Genomic DNA, 20576 nt, shown 5'->3' on the forward strand with positions numbered 1-20576 from the left:
CTTTTAAAATTATTTCTGGACCCAAACTGTAAGTGAACACTTTTTCTGATTTTGTTAAGTGTTTAGTTTAAAGTAAAACATCATGTACATTTTGTTTTGATGTGTGGAAAGTGCTGCTGTGTTTCTCCACTTGTCTTTACCACATTCATAGCTGCACAGTGGCGGCAGGCAGCTGCGAGCTCACATGTTCTTTTAGGAGCAACTCGCAAATTTAGCTGAAATTAGCTTTTTTTAATTCTACGTTTTTAGTATGAAAGTGTGTTTTAGCCACAACACGTGTCCTCACAATGTCAAGCAACACATCGCTTGTTGCTGATCTACTGTAGCGTCGGTCGTTTTTCGGTAACTCGCGGGATGTTATCGAGCATAGCGGGGGATTCGAGGTGGTCGCCGGGCAACAGCTTCAGGGAAGTTGGGCTCTTTTTCTCCACATGTCACAAAGGGACGAGAGTGAAAATGACATCTGGGAGTACAAGCCTCTCCAGAAGAAGAAGAAGAAGACAGAGAAATCACAGTCTGCAGCTACCACTACAAGAAGGTGCACCTCCAGGAGGGAGAGCAGTGGTCCCCCAGTCAGGACACCTCAGAGGGCTGAGACAGTCCAGACAGATGGACGTGCAGGATCTAGCACACGTGTTAATGTTGACAGTGTAGAGACTCTCCCCGTGTCCTCGGTGTTGTCTCCTGCCTGTGAGACGGTTCAGACAGACAGGGCTGCTGAGGGACAGTCTTCTGGACACTTCTGCCCCATGTGTCAGATGCCCTTCTCTGTCCTGGTGGTGCAGAGTCAAAGATGGCATGTGGCCGAGTGCCTCGACTCCCCCAGGGACAAATGCAAAGGTACACACACACCCATGCATCTTCAGATAAAAGGCTGAGATCCTCCCCATCATCTATATGTATTCATAGATATATGGTCTTTTTTAAAAACACACCTCCTGCAGTCAGGTGCACACAAGTATACATTAAAAAGTTCCCCCAAGAGCCACATTAGATATTCAAGTCACATGTAAGTCCTGCTTTCCATAACAAGTCAAACTAGAAGGGCAGTAAGAGAGCACGTACCGCCACCATTTAAATTCACTAGATGCATGTTTTTAATTGTCAGTGCCCTGACCAATGAATTATTCTTGGAGAGATCAATAAAAACGTAAAGAATGTCCGATCCCACATTGTTAAAGAAAGTGATAAAACAATACCTGGATCCCTCCCTTGTTCAGATCCTCACCAAAATTAAATGGATTCTTCCATTACCCCAATTGTGGGTGTACATGGTTGATATTTCCACGTATTTTTTAACTATTTATTGTTTCTACCTCTCCAAGGGCTGCAGACAATATGAGACTACTGTTTTAAGAACATAATAAATGTCAAACTAGATTTTAAAAAGAAGCTTCTCAAAGTTTCTTGATATCCGTTGTGTCAAATTGCCTTTTCTGATTTCGATTTAAGGTGATTTTAAAGTTTTTAAATGTTTTATCTCTTCATACAGAATGTCCAGATGGTCTCCGGTGCTCCTCCACCATCCCAAACCATTACAAGAAGTTTAACCACACGCTTCTGGCCCATAGTCGAGCAAGTAGCGACTCATCCCTTCTCAGTCTGTCCCAGCAAGCGGAGACTAGCGGGGAGACCAGCCTCAGCCATCTCCCTTGGCTGATGAATAATGATGTGGACGGCTCTGATTTTGGGACGTCGCAGGACAGTGCTGTCGGTGTTTCTGCCTCATCCCCTCACAATAGTAACACTGCAACACCTCTGTCTAAACGCACAAATGGACTTCTGTTTCTTCGCTCCCCTGGCCCAGAGGACTTAAAGAAAAAGAAAGGCTGGTCGTCCTCAACTAAAGGCCACAAATCCATCAGTGCTTCCCAAGAAAGTAAAACAGAGATATCATCCACTCCAGTGAAGGAAGACAGTGCAGGACAAGCTTGTGAAGTTTTACCAAACAGTGAGCCGCCTTCTGAAGACAATGATGCCATTTCCTACTCACCCCGGTCAGAGTTCCCTCCAGAGACTAAAATCAATAACAGTGATTGTAGAAAAAGCCTTTTCAAAAGTGACGCATTTGAAAATGATGATGAAGACTCGCTGCCGCTGTTTACTGACAGCTTTTCAAGTGAAGATGAACTCCTGACTCAGTTCATAGGCAGCATGGAAACCAATAATGTGGCCGAGGACAGCCTGTCGTCCTCAAACATCCAGCTGGAGTCAGTTACCTCATTAGCTGTTTCCACTGGGGAAGAGGAGGCTCATGGTAAAGCGGCCAATGCCATCAGTCCGTGTACGAGTGTTCAGTCTCCACAGAGTGTTGTTTTAGAGCGCCTGAGAGAAACTCTTCTCACCTCAGATAGTCTGAATTTCAAAGATTCAAAAGAGGGCGTTCAGTCAGAGCAGCCTCACGCAAACTCTCATCAAGAACTTCCATCTGAAACCTCCACTGTCCAAGGATCTAAAACCATGTCACTGCAGAGGGGCCAGAGCCAAGCTGGTCAGGCCTCCGCTCTCAAGCAGACGGACATTGGAGTGTTTTTTGGCCTCAAACCGCTCAAGGTGAAGGAGAAAGAGGTCGAAAGTGGACCAAGCCAGCTCAGCACCGCCTCGAATCCAGCACTCGGTGAGAACTGGGGACAGAGACAACCAAGGAGAGCGTGGCAGAAGAAAAGTAAAGCTGACCCAACCACTAATGCCTCACAGGGGACAGCGACTGGAGAGAGCAGTGGTGCAGCGAGCGCTCAGGGAGAAGCCAGGAGGGGTTGGAGGGGAGGATGGGGAAGAAGGAAGAGAACAAATGCTGATGGAGAAGTGGAATATCCACGCTGTCCTTTCTACAAGAAGATTCCAGGTCAGTGATTATGGAATTCATCTGAAGGTGAAGCATATTTTTAAGTCTGTGTTTAATCTAAAGTAGTTTTCATATTTTCTTCAGGCACAAAGTTTGTCATAGACGCCTTTCAGTACGGGGAGATCGAGGGCATCACTGCCTACTTCCTAACACATTTCCACTCAGACCACTACGGAGGGTTGACCAAGAACTCAACAGTTCCAATCTACTGTAACAGAGTAAGTATAAATGACTTCTGATATTATATAATTACGGTCAGTTTCTTTGCCGTATCACCTATTTTATCAATTTGTCTGCACAACACTTTGTCCTTTACAGTGTGTTTTTATTTGGACAGGATACTTTATGAATGGTGGTTTTATTTCCATGCAGTAAATGAAAAACAGTCTTCCCCCCCCCCCCAAAGGCCTGTTACCAGTTCAATGCTGTGAACGATATTCACTCCTTTTGAATTGCAACTAACCTTTTGTTGTTTCCTTCACAAATCCTATTTATTTGCACCTCCATTAAAAAAGCTTCCCTGTCTGCTCTTTTCCACTGAGTCCACAGAGTTTAGTCTTGATCCATTTGTTATCTCACCGCTCTGCGTTTACTGAGAGTAATGACAATTTCACTTGCAGCCGGCAGCTATGAATACCAATTTGCCGGTGGCTGTGTCCATATTGGAGGTGATTGAAATTTGAAGACCTTTGTGGGGGGTTTCACGCAGAAAAAAACGTATTACCCGGCAAATTTTGATTTCTCCAGGTCTCATTATTACTCTTTGTCACTTTGCAAATGCTGCAGCCAAATTCAGGTATCAAGCAGTAAAGTGAATTGAAGTATTCAGCAATAATATTTGGACTTTATTGCCCGTTTCGTGTTTAAATAAGACATAAAATTAGTTTGCATTTTACTAAGAGCTGCCTCCTCTGGTCAGATTACAGGGAACCTGGTGAAAAGCAAACTGAGGGTGGCAGAGCAGTATGTCCACATTCTCCCTATGAACACCCAGGTGACTGTGGAGGGGGTCAAGGTCATCCTCCTGGAAGCCAACCAGTGAGTAGTCCAGCAGAGAAATTAAAAAACCCAGAATAAATCCCAAAATCTTCCTGAATAAAGATGTATTTCCCCCCCCCCCCAGATTGTCATCATCTTAATTCCCCTCCCACCTGTGTCTGTCTGTGTCTTTCAGTTGCCCAGGATCTGCCATGCTGCTGTTCTTCCTGCCTGATGGACAGAAGGTCCTCCACACTGGAGACTTCAGAGCTGATCCCTCGATGGAAACCTACCCAGAGTTACTCAGCTGCAGAGTGCAGACGCTCTACCTGGACACCACGTAAGTGCCCCCTCACACACAGTGAATATAAGAGTAGCAACAGCAGGGTTGTTGTGGTACTGCACTGCTCTCAGCCTGTTTGGATTATTAGTTTGTCTAATACTTGAACCTACAGCAACAATAACTCCTTAGTCCCTTGTTCAGATTATCCTCCAATGTGGGTAAACTGACAACAAGTAAAAGTGACGCACAAGCCCCGGAGGAGACTCAGATTTTCAGCGTCAGCTCTCTTCTCCCTGCAGCTACTGCAGCCCTGAGTACACCTTCCCCAGACAGCAAGAGGTCATCAACTTTGCAGTCAACACAGCGTTTGAACTGGTGACGCTCAGCCCACGTACACTTGTGGTGTGTGGATCCTACTCGGTGGGGAAAGAGAAGGTCTTTTTGGGTAAGTGTTTGGAGTTTATGCAAATACTTATCATTTGTCCTAACTGTGCTTTTTAAGTGCTTGTCAGGCACTAGGAGAAGCCTGCAGGCTTGGCATGATGTATAACTACAGAGTATTGCAGGCTTTGTCTAGGCTGATGATAGTTTATAGAAAGTAACCTGGGAATGGGATCAGTGACGAATGTTATTGCTTTAAGTTGAAATGCTTGCATATTGTATATGTAACCAAGTCAGGATATTGATACAGATTAATTCTTATCAGCTGGATCAGCACATTTAAGTTTTATTAAGTGTTTTATTTAAAAGGTTTATACAATAAAATCATCCAAACGTGGGACATGACGTCTGCAAATTGAGTTACAATATATACAGCAGCTTAAATTTCAGTTCTATGTTCTCATAGAATCAAACAACCTATTGATAAATATTTAAATTATTAATTAAATATCAGTTGTATGTTTTCTGTTCTCTTTTCTATACATTTTATAAATCAGGGAAGCTCATTGGCTTCATTTTGACTATGTTCTGTGTGAATCGTCATCAAAATGATCTTATGATAATTTCACTGGTCAAAGTAGTTATGCAACATATTCCCCCAGGAGGGGAGTTGCTATATACTGCGCATAATTCATGGTCAGTCTGATAATTAGGCAGAGTGATAAGAGACATTTTTGATGGCTAATTGTATGACTGAGAGATAATTTATTGATATATTCTGGGAATGGTGATATGACTGTGTGAGCTATTACCAGAGCCGCAAACTGATGGACACACAGTAAATGTGTTTCTGAAACCAATTATAGCGTGAGTGGATTTTTTTTTTCTTCCCCGCAGCCTTAAATCACTACCTGACCTCCTTCCTCCACTGGAAGGTCGTCAGTTTCAGTTTGGAGAATTCGTGGATTAGTGTGTTTTCGGAGAAAAGGTGTCGCTCTCGCTCTGTCGTCCTCATTTTTTCGAGGCAAACCGTCCCAGTGACACACATGAATAATGGTCTGATCCACTTTTTGGTGAAGAGTGAAATTCTCAAACTACTGTCGTCCTCACACAGAGTGAACAGCATGGATTCCTTCTGTAATCAACTCTCCTTCAACAAGCCCTGCATGAAATTGGTGCTGGAAAGAAAAACAACAGCTGATTGGATTGTTTGTATGACTGTACTGATCCACTCTGTGATGTTAATTCACAGGATTATTTATACACCTCCATAAGGCAGGAAACACAACGCGGCATATTCAGATTATTTTGAAGGAGGCATTCGACAGTCTATTTTTACCTCTGCTAAGGAGCTTCTGTTTTCATTGTTTGTCGCTGGATAATAAAAAACTACTGAACTATTTTGAGTGAAACTTGATGGAAGAATGAGGGATGGGCCAAGTAGCTGTTAGCATTTGGAGCTGATTTGATTAAGGGGGCGGATCCATGAAGTATTTTTTTTTAGCTTTCGATAACATTGCGAAATAGGGTTTTTTTTGGGGGGGGGGGGGGATTTCTAAAAAATAAATCAGAGCTCTCCATGGGGGAAAAACATCAGGCATGTGTACAGAGTCGATATCTATGAACAGGTGAAATGTGCTGTGGATCTGGATAAGTTACATCCTGGGTCTTAAAACGAGGAGGCTGAATTTCCCACGTTCCTGCTTCTTACATGGACTTGGTTCTGCTTCCTTTGCAGCGCTCGCAGATGTCCTAGGGTCCAAAGTGTGTCTCTCCAGAGACAAGTACAACACCATGTGTTGTCTGGAGTCGGAGCAAATCAGACAACGGATCACCACCGACTGGAAGGCGGCCCAAGTCCACGTGCTGCCCATGATGCAGATTTCCTTCGACGTAGGTGTCACATTCCCTGATCTGAGAGCAGTCATTACACTCAGCCCTTGGGAGAAGAAGATACATTTGATTTTTAGTGGCATGTTTAGCAAACACCAGTGGTTAGAGTTAAACAATCGGCTGATATATGACATCAGACTTATCCCTCAGGCAGTTTCTTTGTGTATTCATGGCATGAGTCCATCCACTCCAATAATAAACACCCAGGGTGAGATGAGTTTAACTGCTCCATTTAGTGAAACCACTTATAGAGCAGGCTATTTTAGTTTTTAAATGATTTCTCTAATTGTCTGCAGTTCTTTTTTTTTTTTGTAAATGTGTCTTGTGTTAAAACTGAGGTCTGATTATTTCTGGACTGTTTTTTTTTTTTCTCTGCTCTTGCTTTAGTCATACACAATTATGTGGGATAGGAGTTAAAATAATTAGCAAATGCTGTTTATGACTGAAACACGTCATCTCTCTTAAACTGACTTATCTGTATAACCACAGATGAGTTCCAGACTGGGATTGATTAACTCAGCACTGGACACAGGCCGACTAAGGGACAAATGGATGCAGTCACTGTTTGTACTGAGACCCACTGAGGAGCCAGACTTCCACGAATACGAGCTACGAGAAGTTGTTAGATGAAACCACTTTTTAGGTTCAATGTTTGTTATAGTAAATTTGAAATAAATTATCTGAATGTGGGTTGAAATTAATTATATGTCCATATGTATATTTTGATGAGCAAATCTCAAAGGGTGTAGGTTATGTATTTAGTTTTTGGAAGAGAATGGCGTGAGGACACTTGGCAGCTGTTCCTGGTAGTAACCGTGTTCTGTGATGCCATTCTTAATTCCCCCCCCCCCCCACTCTGTCCACAGAAACTGCAGCAACACCTGGCTCGGTTCTCACAACAGTACGATCAGCTGCTGGCCTTCAAACCCACCGGCTGGACCTTCAGCCAAAAGGTGGAATCAGTGGAAGACATTCGGCCTCAGATCACCGGCAACATCTCCATTTATGGTACGCACTGAACGTCTTCCTGACATATCAGTATAACCAGTTATGTGTCCGAACCTGCAGTTAGAGTGTGGATATCCGACCCGAGGCCATTGGGACACAACAGGCGGGGTTATTCAGGGTTGTTTCGGTCAGAGAGAACACTGACGACTCTGCTACGAGGCTTAGAATGATAATAATGCATCAGGAATGAGGAGGAATGGCCCAGAGTACATTTCTTAATTAGTTGTTCCCTCTCTTTGCTGTTTCCTTGCATTTGAAGGTCTTCTGCAAAGTTGGAGGTGTTGTTGCTGCTCATGCCTGGACAGAACGCCCTTCTCTCTTTTACTGACCAAACACAGAACCCTGCAGTGCTACACAATCCTTCACATCTTCCCACATTCAGCTAAGACTCAACTGTACCAGCAGTTGCCAGAAATAACATGCCACTGCAGATTTAGCCTGTTTTTCTTCCCGTCCTGTTTCATGTTCTGAATAGATCCATCAACAGCATCAGCCATCTGGCCCCTAACCCACAATCACCAGCAAGAGGCCTTTTGCGTTGCACACACTCGTATAATTGCTTGCTCCTCAGCAGTTTGTGTGTCACTCAGGCGGAAGCCAATTCACACAGTCTCTCCGTCTTCTCGCTCTGCCTCCTCCTCTTTACCCTTCCCAGCCATATGCTGCTACTAATATTGTTCTCTGCATGGTGGTGGAGGACTGACTGGTGTACCAGAGGGGGCTCAGTTTGAGCTGGAAGCAGCAGTGGGGCACATTAAAACCCATTGAGGGATGATGGAGGACAAACAAGAGATGCCAGCTTTCTGCAGCAGCTTCAAACTGTTTTCTTATTTTCCCCTCCAAACATAAGCGATGACATTTTTGATAGTTAATGTCTCGGCGTCTGAAATCCTCCTGTGGGTCTCTCTGTGGAGCATCTGGTGCCTCCCCTGGGACTTTGCCATGTTGCTTGTCTGACTGGCTTCCCCACACCTTCAGACATCTGGCTCAGTGACAGTGTTTTACCGAAAACCAAAACTCTTCTGCGTTCACCGAGCGTGACACTTCATTATCGAGAAACGGGGAAGATAAACCGTAAGTCTGAAATTCCATCTGGCTCAGTTCGAAACCACCACTGGCCTCTTTCCCTGACAGACATTGCTCCTTAATAAGTAGAAAATTACAAAACGCTTGAAACGAACCTGCGAGGAAAATCCAAATGTAGGTTTGCGCAAGTGCCAAAGTTTGGATGCATGTTAATCAAAACTTCCCTTTTATCTTGACAGGAATCCCGTACAGTGAACACAGCAGCTTTCTGGAGTTGAAACGTTTTGTCCAGTGGATCAAACCTCTCAAGATCATTCCCACGGTCAACAACGGCAGCTGGGCCAGCAGGAAGGCCATGGAGAAGTGCTTCAGTGAGTGGCTCATGGAGGCTAAAGCTAAACTGTAGCTCATGGACCTGTGAACTGTGTTTTATACGCTGCTGCTGGTTAACATTTCTACAAATACCATGTGAGCACGGGCGAACAGATGCATTTTAACTCCGCGTAATTTATTGAAGTTGTTTGCCTCAGACTGTGGAGCTCATATTCAACACTGATATTAAAGGTTTTGCTTTTATCCACAATGGGCTGAATTAAATATTGTGTTAACATGATTTGAGGCCGTGTATCATGAACCACAAGTGTTAAACATTGGAACAGAATTAACTGAATGGCTACTAATTGCACCACTGTTGTCACGAAGGGTTCTGCTTTGATGCTGTACTATTTGTTCTCCAATGTAGGTAATTCAAACATTTTATGCTGATAAAATAAATGTTTTAATGGCTCTTTTAACGGCTCTTTTAACCCTTTATTGGCCGGATTATTGACGAGGTGTTTCCATGTCAGGGTCCAGAGTGAGGTAAGCAAATCAGCTCTATACATTCAAAAGATTTGTCATGCCGATAATGCAGTATTCTTTTATGTTCTTAAAGGTTTTCACGCTGCTGAGTCTGAAATATTTATGATATGAGTCATGACATTACCTCAATGACGATGAACATTACAAATAAACACCTAATGTTGGCAGCGTGTAGTTTTATATTCAGTTGTATTTTGAAGACAAGGTGATTAAGTAAACAATTGGTCTACTGTATAAACTTGGTTCCTGCAGCCGCTGAATAAAGAAAATACAAATGATCAGTGTTTTAACAATCTGGTCCAAATTTTATTCAGAATCATTTCAACAGATTTATTGTCCCAGTACAACCTGCTTTTGTAACACACTCAAAAGGATGGATTTATTTACAAGAGAGTGGATTAGTCATCGAGCACAGCTTTAATATCACAGTTCAGAATGGATGTTCAAAAATAAATGTGCTTTTTCTCACATCTGTGCAATAGCTCCATTAAAAGTTGAAACGTTAACCTTGGAATGATGGATTCATTACCCTGAGGGGAGCAGTGGTGTGAATGTAATCTAAGTGTACAGGCTTTGTCCTTGCTCTCTGGGGACACTGGTCATTGGACCTATATATTAAAAAGGCATTTAAAATATAAATGCTGTGCAGCACTTCTAATACACAGGCCCTGCAGATATTGTCCACTTGATGTTGTCTTTGTTCGTGAGAGGTATCGGTCACTAGACATGAACTACATAAGGAAAAAACAGCTTCCCCAAGACTCTCGGCCCGAGGTGCGGACGTCACGAAACACTGGTCGGTTCCTACGTCTTTTTTCTTTTGTTATTCATCCCCAAGTATTTTCAAGATAAAAAAAGGATAAGTTAAAAACTCGCGTGAACATAGGAGACAATTTAACATAAAGAATTAAAAAAAATTGCACTACGTGTCTTGCACTTCATTTTAATCTCACGTACACAACGAACTTTGGGTCTAGAAGCTTTTGTTTGGTTTTCCTTCCAAGCACAACATTATCTTTTTACAATTCCAGCATCAAACAAACGTTTCCATAAGCTGTGTTTCAGATACTATATGTACAGTATTTATCATATAATACAAATTTGCCCAAAACAGACACACAGATAGTAAACAAAAAGGAAAATCATCTGTACAAGTAGGAAGTGATTCTTTTCCTTACAACATAATCAGTGATTTGTGAAATTAAGATCAGACCTATAGGGCACAGTTCAATAGTTAACCCGTTTTCCCAGTCTGTTCTAATATATGAATCACAAATGCTTTTATTGCCTCGATTTACTAAATGAGGTGTAATTTCCTGTGATAACCACTTCCTCTTAGAAGTGTTCTTACCGACCACCAGCTCTATATTCAATAAGTATTTATCTCTTTTTAAAGATTCCTGAGGTACAGGTGCAGAATATATGGTCTTACCTTCTAGGATTATTTCACATTTAAACATATATTTATCTTGTAGTGCACGGATAGTCTTTACAAAGCAGATACACACAATCAAACTGCAGGTCCATAGTGTGTGAGATTGGTAGAATAATAATAACATCCTTCATTTGTCATATTTACCTTCACTTCAGGCTCTTGTAGATATTTAAAGTCATTAACTAGACGGGGGACAGGTCAATAGGAAATGACCAAAACCCTGGAAAAATACTGTGATCTACATGGTACAAACCCAGCTATAGGCACAAGGCGCCTAAAAGAGTCTTCTAAACACACCCAGACACACGAGTAGAAGTGGCTCCATCTCTACTGGTCAGTTTTCCGTCAGCCGTTGCAGGGGCAGTTTGTGGAATGCAGAGGCAGATGTCCAGGGAGACGCAGGATAGTGAGTTTCACCTGAAAAGAGAAATAATTCTGCCCGTCAGATCCCAGAGTGCACATGGGCACGTAAAACAGCAACATAACGTGAACACGGACGGTGTGTTGGTGATGAACGCACCTCACTCTTCAGCGACTTGCTCACGTAACTGTTGAACTCTGTCACGCTGTCGATGTGCAGGTCATTGATTGCCAGTACTTGGTCTCCTTTGTGGAAGAGACACACCGTCTGTGGCTGGCCTGTCCACCCAGACACACTGTGACACACACACACACACACACACACACACACACACACACACACACACACACACACACACTTCTATCAGTACTAACAAAGGCGCAGCTAAAAGTTATGTGGCCCTTTGTCCACCCTCTCCAGCTGTGGGCCCCTGTTGGCCCCCTGTCATTTTTATTTTATGGCTGAAACCTCTGAATGTCTATTGAAATTTCAGTACTTAACTTGCATCAGCACAGATACAAAAACATGCACATTCATTGCAACAACAATAACACCCAATAGTTTTTTGTGTGGGCACAACAACAACCCTACATTTTAAAAAAGGTTGAATGTGGATTAGATAGAAATCTTGTGTGTAGTGGTTTAAATTCGATTACTTTGCGTGTAATCTAAGCACATTCAAATCAATATTCCACTTTGTCCTTGAAACCCTGTACCTCTGACCTGTAGGGAGGGACTGATTAATAAAGCTGATGGTCTTGTCTCCTCTAAAACCGATCTTGCTTTTCTTAAGACCTGTCGATGAAAGATAATGGACGAGCACAGCTGCTGCTCGCCACCTGGATGATATTATCCAGTCTTCTTTTGTTTGAGACACTCAAAACGGACTCAATAAATGACTAAAACAGGTTCAGTGTATCTCTCACGGTTTGTCTGGGTCGTTTGAGTGCCTTTGTTCACGTGTCCGTCTGCACCATAGATTACATAAAGCCCGCCTCCACCATTTTAGTGGATGGGACTGGGGCCAAACTACTCTACACTGAACACGTCATGTGTAGAAACTGATGTCTATCTAGCAAAACCATCGCTGAGATAAACAGTCACTGCTGCTTCAACAACATCTCAAGAAGTTACGAAATGAAATAATGAAATAAAGTACGATTAGCTTTGAACCGTAAAACCTACCTTGGTTTCCCATCCACCTCTGTTAGTGTCAGGTGCTTTTTCAAATCTGCCTGCTTGACCTCAATATCTCTTTCCTCTGGGATGGTGTGGTTGAGACTGGAAAGAGAAATGACAGAGAGCAAAAGCTTTACTCAAAGTATTGCACACATTTAGACACGCTACAAAGACACGCATCTAAATCTTCATTTATCTCAGTTGTTTGATGCAATAAAAGTGATTTTACTTCACGAGAAATGTTCCAATATTCTCCTACAAATTTTGGGAAAAGTTATTGTCTTATTGTTTCCATGGTGAAATTTTTAAACCAGCTTCTGAACTCAAAGGCACAGAATGACCTTTGCTGAGGTCACAGTGAACAAACACAACATAAACACACACATTTCCTTGTCTCAGTCCTCCATGATATTGCAATGGGTTTCGAGTAAAACCTCCAGAAACTGCTCTAACCAGTCCTGCAACACATCAGCGCTGGTCCTGGAGTTCCTTCCTGATCATTTATTTATCTGCATGAACACGTATCAGTTTTTTCTTTGTTTTCTGTCACCATCACCTCTGACTGTGATTGGCAGAGGCGCAGACAGCGACACAGCGGGAGTTTCACATGTCTGTTGAATGAGATCACTCACTCTAACTCCCTCCCTGCCCCACATCTCTGGTATTTGTCTTGTTGCTTTTTTCAGATTCAGGGTAAGTTCCTTCAGAAGTCTCACCTCTCCGTGGAGGTTTGCTTCTCCAGGGTGAGCACATTACGACTCTCCAGCATCTCTACAGGGGAGCTGCTGCTGCTGCTGCTGCTGCTGCTGACATCTGAAGGATGCGTGTCTTCCCTGTGAAAAGATGTTGTCAGGCACATGTCTCAGTTACAGTCAGTTATTTATGTGTTGTTGGCAGACGTCCAAAAATAAGACAGTGAGAAAAAAACACAAAAATGCTTGTGTTGCCAAACACACCCACTGAAGCTACAAACTCCGAGCGGCTGAATGCAGCGTCATGGAAGGTGACTCACAGGCAGATAATAAAACAATAGATTCTGGCACTGTTTTATAAACCTGGGGTGGAAAAAAAACATTTGCCCTTGATGCAGAAATGACAACAACAAGGGAGGAAGAAATGGTTGATAAAAGGTGCAAGATAACTGTAAATGCCGAAAACCAAAATAGACTCTCAGGTATTTAAAGAAGGGACCAAAAAGCAGCATGGGAGAAGTAAATAAATCTCTAATCGCTGTGCCGGCGCAAGTGGAATTCTAATTAAGTAGCAAGTCTGAAACAAGTCTTTAGACTCGTATGACAAATGTAGTGGGGAAGCTGGTCTTCAGCGTGGCGGCGCAGTGGTTGGCCACTTAGAAAGAAATCAGATCAGTGTGAAACACAAAATGATCACATAACATATTCCAGCAAAGTTAACACAGAAAACAACACTGGTGAGTGTTTGTTACACAAGAGATGATGGAGTAGACAAGCTGGAAGAGGCAAAGTGGAGGGGATCTCCTGTTGTGTTGGTGATTAAAACTAAACACGAAGGTCATATGTGATTGGCTAAAAACTTGCCTGGTGGAAACAGTGGAGGGTGTGCAACGGGATTCAAGGTACTTTTTCTTCTTGTTTGGTGGGTATGTCAGAAATGTTGCCCAATCAGCCCCAATGTGCATGTAAACTCCACGGTATTAAAAAGCAAGTGCAGACCATGGATTATACATTTTGCAAAATTTGATTCCTCTTCCAAAATAAAAAAGTGACTCATGATACATCATGGCATCTTGTTCATCCATAACCTCTTTCACAAGGTGAAAGTCGAATGTGTAAGTTGCTAAACAAGTTGAAGTGTCAACAGTCCTGTGCAGTAAAACTAATGCCCTCGCTGTGTTTGAGTGAGGGCATGACGACTGAGCTATTTTGGTAACTAGGGCACTGACATAACATGTTGCAAAAAGAGCAGAGGGCACTGACACCAAAAGAAGACGAAAACACCAGTGATAAATCTGTGGTGTACCTGTCGTCAGCTTGTGTCTCCTCACTCATCGGCGAAATCTGGGTCTTATGTTTGTCAAAGACCTGAGTGACAGACCTCATCAGGGTCCCAGGCGGGTTAACTTCACGGCCCCTGCAAACATTTGACACAATCAACAGCCAGCAATTTATATTATTATTATTATAATTATTATATCTGAGGGTGTGTGGATCTAACTGACGCTGCCTGAGCTACTTACTCATCGTGTCTAAGTCCCTGCATCATTTCATATCTGCAAGACATAAGTATTTAAATCAACAGACACACAAGCAAAGAGTGTAAACGACTATAGCGCTGAAGGTCACGATTGAACCGTGTGTCAGTGGGACAAAAGACAGTAATTAGCACTCACGGACACTCCATGCTGTGGGTCGAACCATTTTCCTCGACCTCATTAGCAAAAAAAAAGACGAGTAACAGTCAGATCATCTACAGTGTCACATTTTTAGGAGCTGAATTCAATTAATCACAATATTTGATTCAGCTCTACTGGTACAATATGCATGAAGTTGTATAATGACTGCTCTTGATCAATTAATTTATCATTTTGGGTATAAAAAAAAAGAAAATTCAATGCAAGGGATGAAAACTGAATATCTTAGGATTTTGGACAGAGGATCAAACAAGTGATTGATAAAACAATCAATTGATCAACCAAGAAAGCAGCTGGCAGATGAATTGATATTCAAAATAAATGCAGTCCTACCTGGTTTTGGCGGAAGTTGTATCTCGGGTACTCATAGATCGGATTCATGGGTTCTGATACACGTCTCTTGGAGCAATCTTCACTCTGCTGGCCAATCAGAGAGCAGCATGAGACATATGTCATAACTGCCCCAACTGATACTGCTTAGTTATTTCAAACAATGATGTCAAGATGTTTCACCTTTGGTTTGTCAGTTTTGTTGTTAAAGCTATTGGACAACGGGTCAGATTGGGCCCGTATTTTAGGTGATGGCTGAAAAGACACACACACATACACACACACACACACACACACACGCAAACATTTAAACACCCATGCGTATGGTATTTGATCAGAGAATGTTTCACTTTAGCCTGAAAGAAAAAGGTTTTGTTTGTAGAGAAATGAGAGAATCCCAGTGAATATGTGTTGTGTGTATGTGTTGCTTTCAGCCCATTCATCTCGATGTCCCTGGGTTAGATGCATTGGATATACAATTAGGTCAAATAAAGTTTGATGTATGTAGTACTAAGTATATGTAGATATATATATATATATATAAATAAAGGTATCCAGTAAGAAATCTGTTAACAAGCTAGTGTAACCTAATTCTTAGATTCTACAAGTGCTGCTGCAGTGCTGCTTCAGACACTTCACTGATCAGGTATGGATCAAATACAAAAGCAAAAATGTGGTCTGATGTGTAATGTGTACTGATGCCAACAGGAAATAATGAAAGAGTAATGATAGAGAGAACGACATGTCTCCAGTTCTTTTTTACGCTATCGAGAAAAGGCGCTGAAATGGAAAGCAATGCTGTCATCTTTCCCATTTGGAGCCGGAGTTTGCGATCAATCGTGAGTTAGTCTCAGCTGTCAATCATGACGTTTCAACCGATTTTTTATAGCCTCAAATAACCAATCGAAACCAAATGTGGATACATACAGTGTGATAAAAGCAACCTAAAATTACTTTTTGATTTGACGTTTTTAGTTTGGGCCACGTCCCATCTACTAACATAGAGGAGGCATCTTTAAAACAACTCACACAGGTAGTAGCCCTGACCCCCCACACATGAGGATAAGCTCCTCCCCTCACACAGTTGCTACAGGGTCCCATGTTAATTTGTCTTTAAAAAATCCAATCAGCACATAGATTCACCCACAGGAATGTTGACCTGAGTCAGTTAGTTAGACAGGACACAGGCTGTGAGAAATACGATGCAGTGGACCAACCTTTTCAGACACAATGGCTGAATTGTTTTTCCTCATAATTGGTTTTGAAACATCCTGGTAAAAGGGGAAGAGAGGTATAATTGTATAATTTGAGACTGAGCACGCGAGGCGCTGTGAGAACGGAGGCAGAGGTCGACAGCGGGACATAAAATGATGACGGGAGTAAAAGAAGGAAAAATGGGGGCGCTGTCAATCATTGGGTGTGATGGATGTTTACTGTAGCTGTTTGCTGCCCATTAAACATGTCCTACAGGAGGATAGTACATCAAATAATTACTGTCAGCGGCACTGGTAGGTTGACATGATGGTTAAGTGCACTATAAGAGCTGCTGTTTTGGAACATCATAAGGAAGTAAATCATAGACGTACCTCGGAACTCAATAATTTATGTGACCGGTTTTTCAGGGCGTCATACAGGACAGAGAACCACTGGTCCGCTTCGTCACTAGAAAGACAGAGGAACACATTCAATAAATCATGTTTTCTCTATAAGCTATTACACTCAATTTAAAATGCAATTCTGAAGTCAAATATAAAGTGGAAATTGTGGCATTTAGCAACCAGGCGGAAGGCAAATCCATTATCTGCTGATGGACTGTTACTGAAGAGGAAAGCAGCATCATAATTTAATTTTGATTGTTAGAAATCCTGAAATAGTAGATGGTGTATAAGGAGGGGGGGGGGGGTTATGACGCACTGTGTACGTGTCATCGGGGGCTTCAGAATCGCCCTTGGTTACACCATCACTGAATTTCAAATTAATGCAACTCTTCTATTTGGGGGACATTGGGACATATATACTTTTAAAATGGCACAATCCCACCGAACTTTATTTTGAAAAATATACGCAGCTAATTTGTGATTAATGTGGATGATGAAGAGATGATCATCGAAATCTTCAGATGAGGTTTTCCAGCTGCTTGGTGCTGCTCATTCAATAAATTGAATTGTTATTGTATTGTATTTATTTGTACAGCTCGTATTTACAAATTACAATCTGCCTCATATAGGGCAACAGGGTGATGCCATTCAGAGTAGCTTCATTTCTAAACTATACATCTTTGAGGTGACGTGTATAATTGGTTATCATCCGCATAAAAATGTGAATTTACAGAGTGTTTCCTGATAATGTTTCCCAATGGAGGCATATATAAGGTAAATAAAATTCCTATTCCTACAACTATTCATACACACCTTTGGGGTGATTATAAAAAGCCAGTCCTCTGTATGTATGGTATGTCAATTGGTTTTACAGTAATGTCATAAAATGCACTGGCGCTGATAGAGGAGCCATAAATTCAGACCACTAACCTGTTCTCCCCGACCAGGAAGTAGTCCCGCCCGGCGGCGCAGATGTAGAGCACGCAGGACGGCGAGCACTTGAAGATCTTCTGGATCCATTCCCATTTCTGGTGCTGCTGCGGGCTCACGTACAACAGTGAGATACTGAGAGAAGGAGGCAGATGGACAGATGTTGAAAACAACAATAAGTCAGAGAGGGGGGGGGGGCCCTGCACTCAATATGCATGAGATAAAAACAACATCTACAGCCTTGTGGGCAAACAGACTCTAGTTTGAGACGTATTCTTAATTGGTTTCATCGAAAAAATTATGTATTTTTAATCACTTCTTTAAATTTATTTTGTATTTTTACTACTTTCTCTCTTTTGTGGCCAATTTCCTTTTTGTGTTGTTAAGCATTTTGTAATATTGTTAAGAAAAAGTTTATTATTATTATTATTATTATTAATACATATTAAAAAAACATTGTTATTTATTACCTACATGCTTTGTCTGTTTTATAATTTGCCATTGTTTTAATGCTGTATTTTAACATTTTCATACTGTAATATTTTATTCTCCAATCTCCTTCAGACCTGAAATGTTTTAATTCAGTTTCAACTATGTAAAGCATTTTGTTTTGGAAAGTGCAGTATAAATACGTTATTTTAGTTACAGTTACTTTATAAATGACGTACTGTTCCAAATCTATCCCCCCGAGTGGCTTCTCCTTTTCCTCCGCACTCCTGAAGTACTTCAGCTGATGTTCATCGCTGCTGACTTTGAACAGCACGAAGTATCTCCTCTTCCACGATTTCTGCGGCAGAAACATAAAAAAACAATGAAATGTAATTTTGAAAAAACAAACAAACGTGGCGATACAATGGATTCATTGTGCTCAGTGTCACCTCTGTCCTCAATTGTTTGGCGGGAGGAGACTTGAACAGATACCCAGACCTGACTTCTGTCACGTTTCCGACTGGTTTGTAGAACACTGCATCTTTGCATGAGGGCAAAAAGAAAAGCCTATTGTTTGGTGATCGTCTCTCTGAGGTAACAATGTTGTTTGGTGATCGTCTCTCTGAGGTAACAATGTTTTTCTGATAACAACCCGAAAATACCAGCAAACAACCACAAGCACCCAAATCCCACCATAAACCAGGTTTCCACATGTGATACCCTACCTGGGCACCTCTGGGATTTATGCATCGTGACGAACCTAAACAAGAAAACAACACATGAATGCATCAGCGCCTTCAAAACAGCATGAAAGGGAAGTAGGTCACCTATTCAACTTACAATGTACGATTTTACAAATAGACTCGAGCGGGAAACAGAGCTCGGTTCACACAAAGAAGCATTGTTAGGTTTACGTGTAAATAAAAAATAAAGACATTAGTGCATTAAGCAAATAATAGTATATTATTGTAAATGCCGAATATTACATCAAGAGTATTAATGCTTCTCTTTATGCAAAAAACATTTTAAAGATTTAAACAATCTAGCTCTCACTTTTGTCAGACAGAACCCAACAAGTTGGCAAGTGCACATCAAGCTGTGTCATGTCACAAAGTAATTAAATAGGACAACAAATTCTAAACTTTACAAAACGTATACACACACACACACGAATTATATATGCATGCGTATACACATAGACATAAAACTCCCTGCTTACCTGGGGAGCACCTGCAAGAGGAAGCTGGATGTTTTCCTGCGTCTGGGAAACAGCGACGAGATTTTCCAACTGTGAACTGGAGTTTCTGGTTTCTCACACAGGGTTTTTTAAGGTGATCCGACTGTGTTGTTTGCCTGTAGAGTTCCATGCAGCGAATGTTGGTTCCTTAATAAGATCAGGTGTTAAGGTTAAAATGGGTGGAGTCCAACAGGTGACTGGGAGGGACGGAGCGAGGTTTTAAGAAAAGACTGATGCCACTAATGTTTTAAGAGAATCAGAAAATAGCTGCTTCTGTCTGGGATCTCTGCTGGTGAAATAAAATTCTGTTGTGTTGATTCATCATCAGAATAGCAGTCGTATGTATCCCATAATCTAAGACAAGTAAATATCTCTAGAGCTGCTGCTTTATGACATGTCAGAGTGATCATACATGTAGCACTCACACTCCATGTTATCACAGGATGATACTGCAGGAGGTCTGTTAGAGTCCGAAGCAGCAGATTCGAGGGGTTTTCTGTGTATGTGCCGTGATGTTAGCATGTCTCCAGTCATACTATAGTCATTAGACGAAAGGGAGTCAGCTGCTTTGCGTGGATTTGCCGTGTTCTATTTGTGTTATGCATGTAGAAGCTCATGGGCCGTGGTGCACTTTTAAACAGGCATCAACTGAGGCCAGTTTAACATGAACTTTGAAACACTTAAATCACTGAGTGTGTGTGTGCGTGTGAACAAAAACACCAATAAATCCTTGTTGTCGCTGGTCAGTGTCAGATAAAGAACTCTGTTCATTAGCGGGACATGAAATAACTCTTCTGTTTGTCTGACAGCTCATCTGCGTCTCTGCCTAAAACCTCGTTCATTTTCTCTTGCCTTTCCATTCATGGTTTCTCCTTAATAAAAACAAGGTGTGCTTACAAGTGCACGAGGAGAGTGTAGGCGGTGGGTGCAGACACTGACCTTGTACCTCCTCCCCTCACTTGTGACAAAGCCTTCTTTCTGTGGCAGATAATCTGTACTACACTGTACAGAACATGAACAGTAAGGTAGGAGAGAAGGTCAAACATGATGTAAGCACTTCCTCTTTGTTTTTTTGGTCCAAACCTGTCCCACCTGTGAAGCATTTGTTTTAACACATTTTTACCTGCATGAGGTGCCTGACATGTCATCCTGAACTGTGTGTGTATGTGTTTACACTCACGTCTGCATGTAAATTCTGAATCATCTGCTTTTATCCTCATATTTTAAATATGATATACATTTTATCATTGTTTTTAACATTAGGTAAAAGTTTCACTGGGATTTCTACCTCCTGCTTTCCTGTATAGAATATTATTGTATTTATCTTGTCATTTTCTATGTATTTAATATATAAATGGGTTTGTGATACTTTTCTTTAAGTGGAAATGGCAAAGCTAACCTGCTATTGTGCAA

At 41.7% G+C, this 20576-nt stretch overlaps 2 protein-coding genes across 3 annotated transcripts; one reads left to right on the forward strand and one right to left on the reverse strand.

Annotated features, from left to right (window-relative positions):
* The first annotated feature begins 115 nt into the window (after positions 1-115).
* dclre1a (DNA cross-link repair 1A (PSO2 homolog, S. cerevisiae)) lies at positions 116-9205 on the forward strand. Of its 2 annotated transcripts, XM_034570154.1 has the most exons (10): positions 116-840; positions 1493-2845; positions 2930-3063; positions 3466-3513; positions 3765-3883; positions 4020-4163; positions 4406-4551; positions 6226-6380; positions 7247-7388; positions 8654-9205. In XM_034570154.1, the coding sequence occupies exons 1-10, from the start codon at positions 432-434 to the stop codon at positions 8818-8820; spliced, it is 2817 nt and encodes a 938-aa protein (XP_034426045.1). In that variant the 5' UTR covers positions 116-431; the 3' UTR covers positions 8821-9205. The 2 variants fall into 2 exon arrangements, with proteins under 2 accessions (XP_034426045.1, XP_034426046.1); XM_034570155.1 differs by lacking the exon at positions 3466-3513 and having other exon boundaries at positions 119-840.
* A 1629-nt stretch (positions 9206-10834) lies between these two features.
* LOC117753410 (pleckstrin homology domain-containing family S member 1-like) lies at positions 10835-19168 on the reverse strand. Its single transcript, XM_034571486.1, has 16 exons — positions 19146-19168; positions 18652-18686; positions 18376-18461; positions 18166-18284; positions 17498-17632; positions 16556-16631; positions 16404-16433; positions 16187-16240; positions 15153-15224; positions 14973-15056; positions 14619-14656; positions 14249-14422; positions 12967-13083; positions 12257-12352; positions 11231-11366; positions 10835-11127 (listed from the first exon to the last, which is right to left on the reverse strand). Exons 2-16 carry the CDS (start codon positions 18674-18676, stop codon positions 11056-11058), a joined length of 1314 nt encoding a protein of 437 aa, XP_034427377.1. The 5' UTR covers positions 18677-18686; positions 19146-19168; the 3' UTR covers positions 10835-11055.
* Positions 19169-20576: the final 1408 nt, after the last annotated feature.

Source organism: Hippoglossus hippoglossus, chromosome 19 (genome assembly GCF_009819705.1).
Source record: "Hippoglossus hippoglossus isolate fHipHip1 chromosome 19, fHipHip1.pri, whole genome shotgun sequence".
NCBI lineage: Eukaryota > Metazoa > Chordata > Actinopteri > Pleuronectiformes > Pleuronectidae > Hippoglossus > Hippoglossus hippoglossus.

Coding starts and splice junctions, on each gene's coding strand:
- dclre1a (XM_034570154.1), top strand. CDS start 432: ATGTCACAAAGGGACGAGAGTGAAAATGACATCTGGGAGTACAAGCCT. Junction 3,514..3,764: donor TGGCTGTGTCCATATTGGAG/GTGATTGAAATT, acceptor TCCTCTGGTCAG/ATTACAGGGAACCTGGTGAA. Junction 4,164..4,405: donor ACGCTCTACCTGGACACCAC/GTAAGTGCCCCC, acceptor TTCTCCCTGCAG/CTACTGCAGCCCTGAGTACA.
- LOC117753410 (XM_034571486.1), bottom strand. CDS start 18,676: ATGCATAAATCCCAGAGGTGCCCAG. Junction 16,632..17,497: donor TTCCTGGTCGGGGAGAACAG/GTTAGTGGTCTG, acceptor CTGTCTTTCTAG/TGACGAAGCGGACCAGTGGT. Junction 14,657..14,972: donor ACAACTTCCGCCAAAACCAG/GTAGGACTGCAT, acceptor TTTGCTAATGAG/GTCGAGGAAAATGGTTCGAC.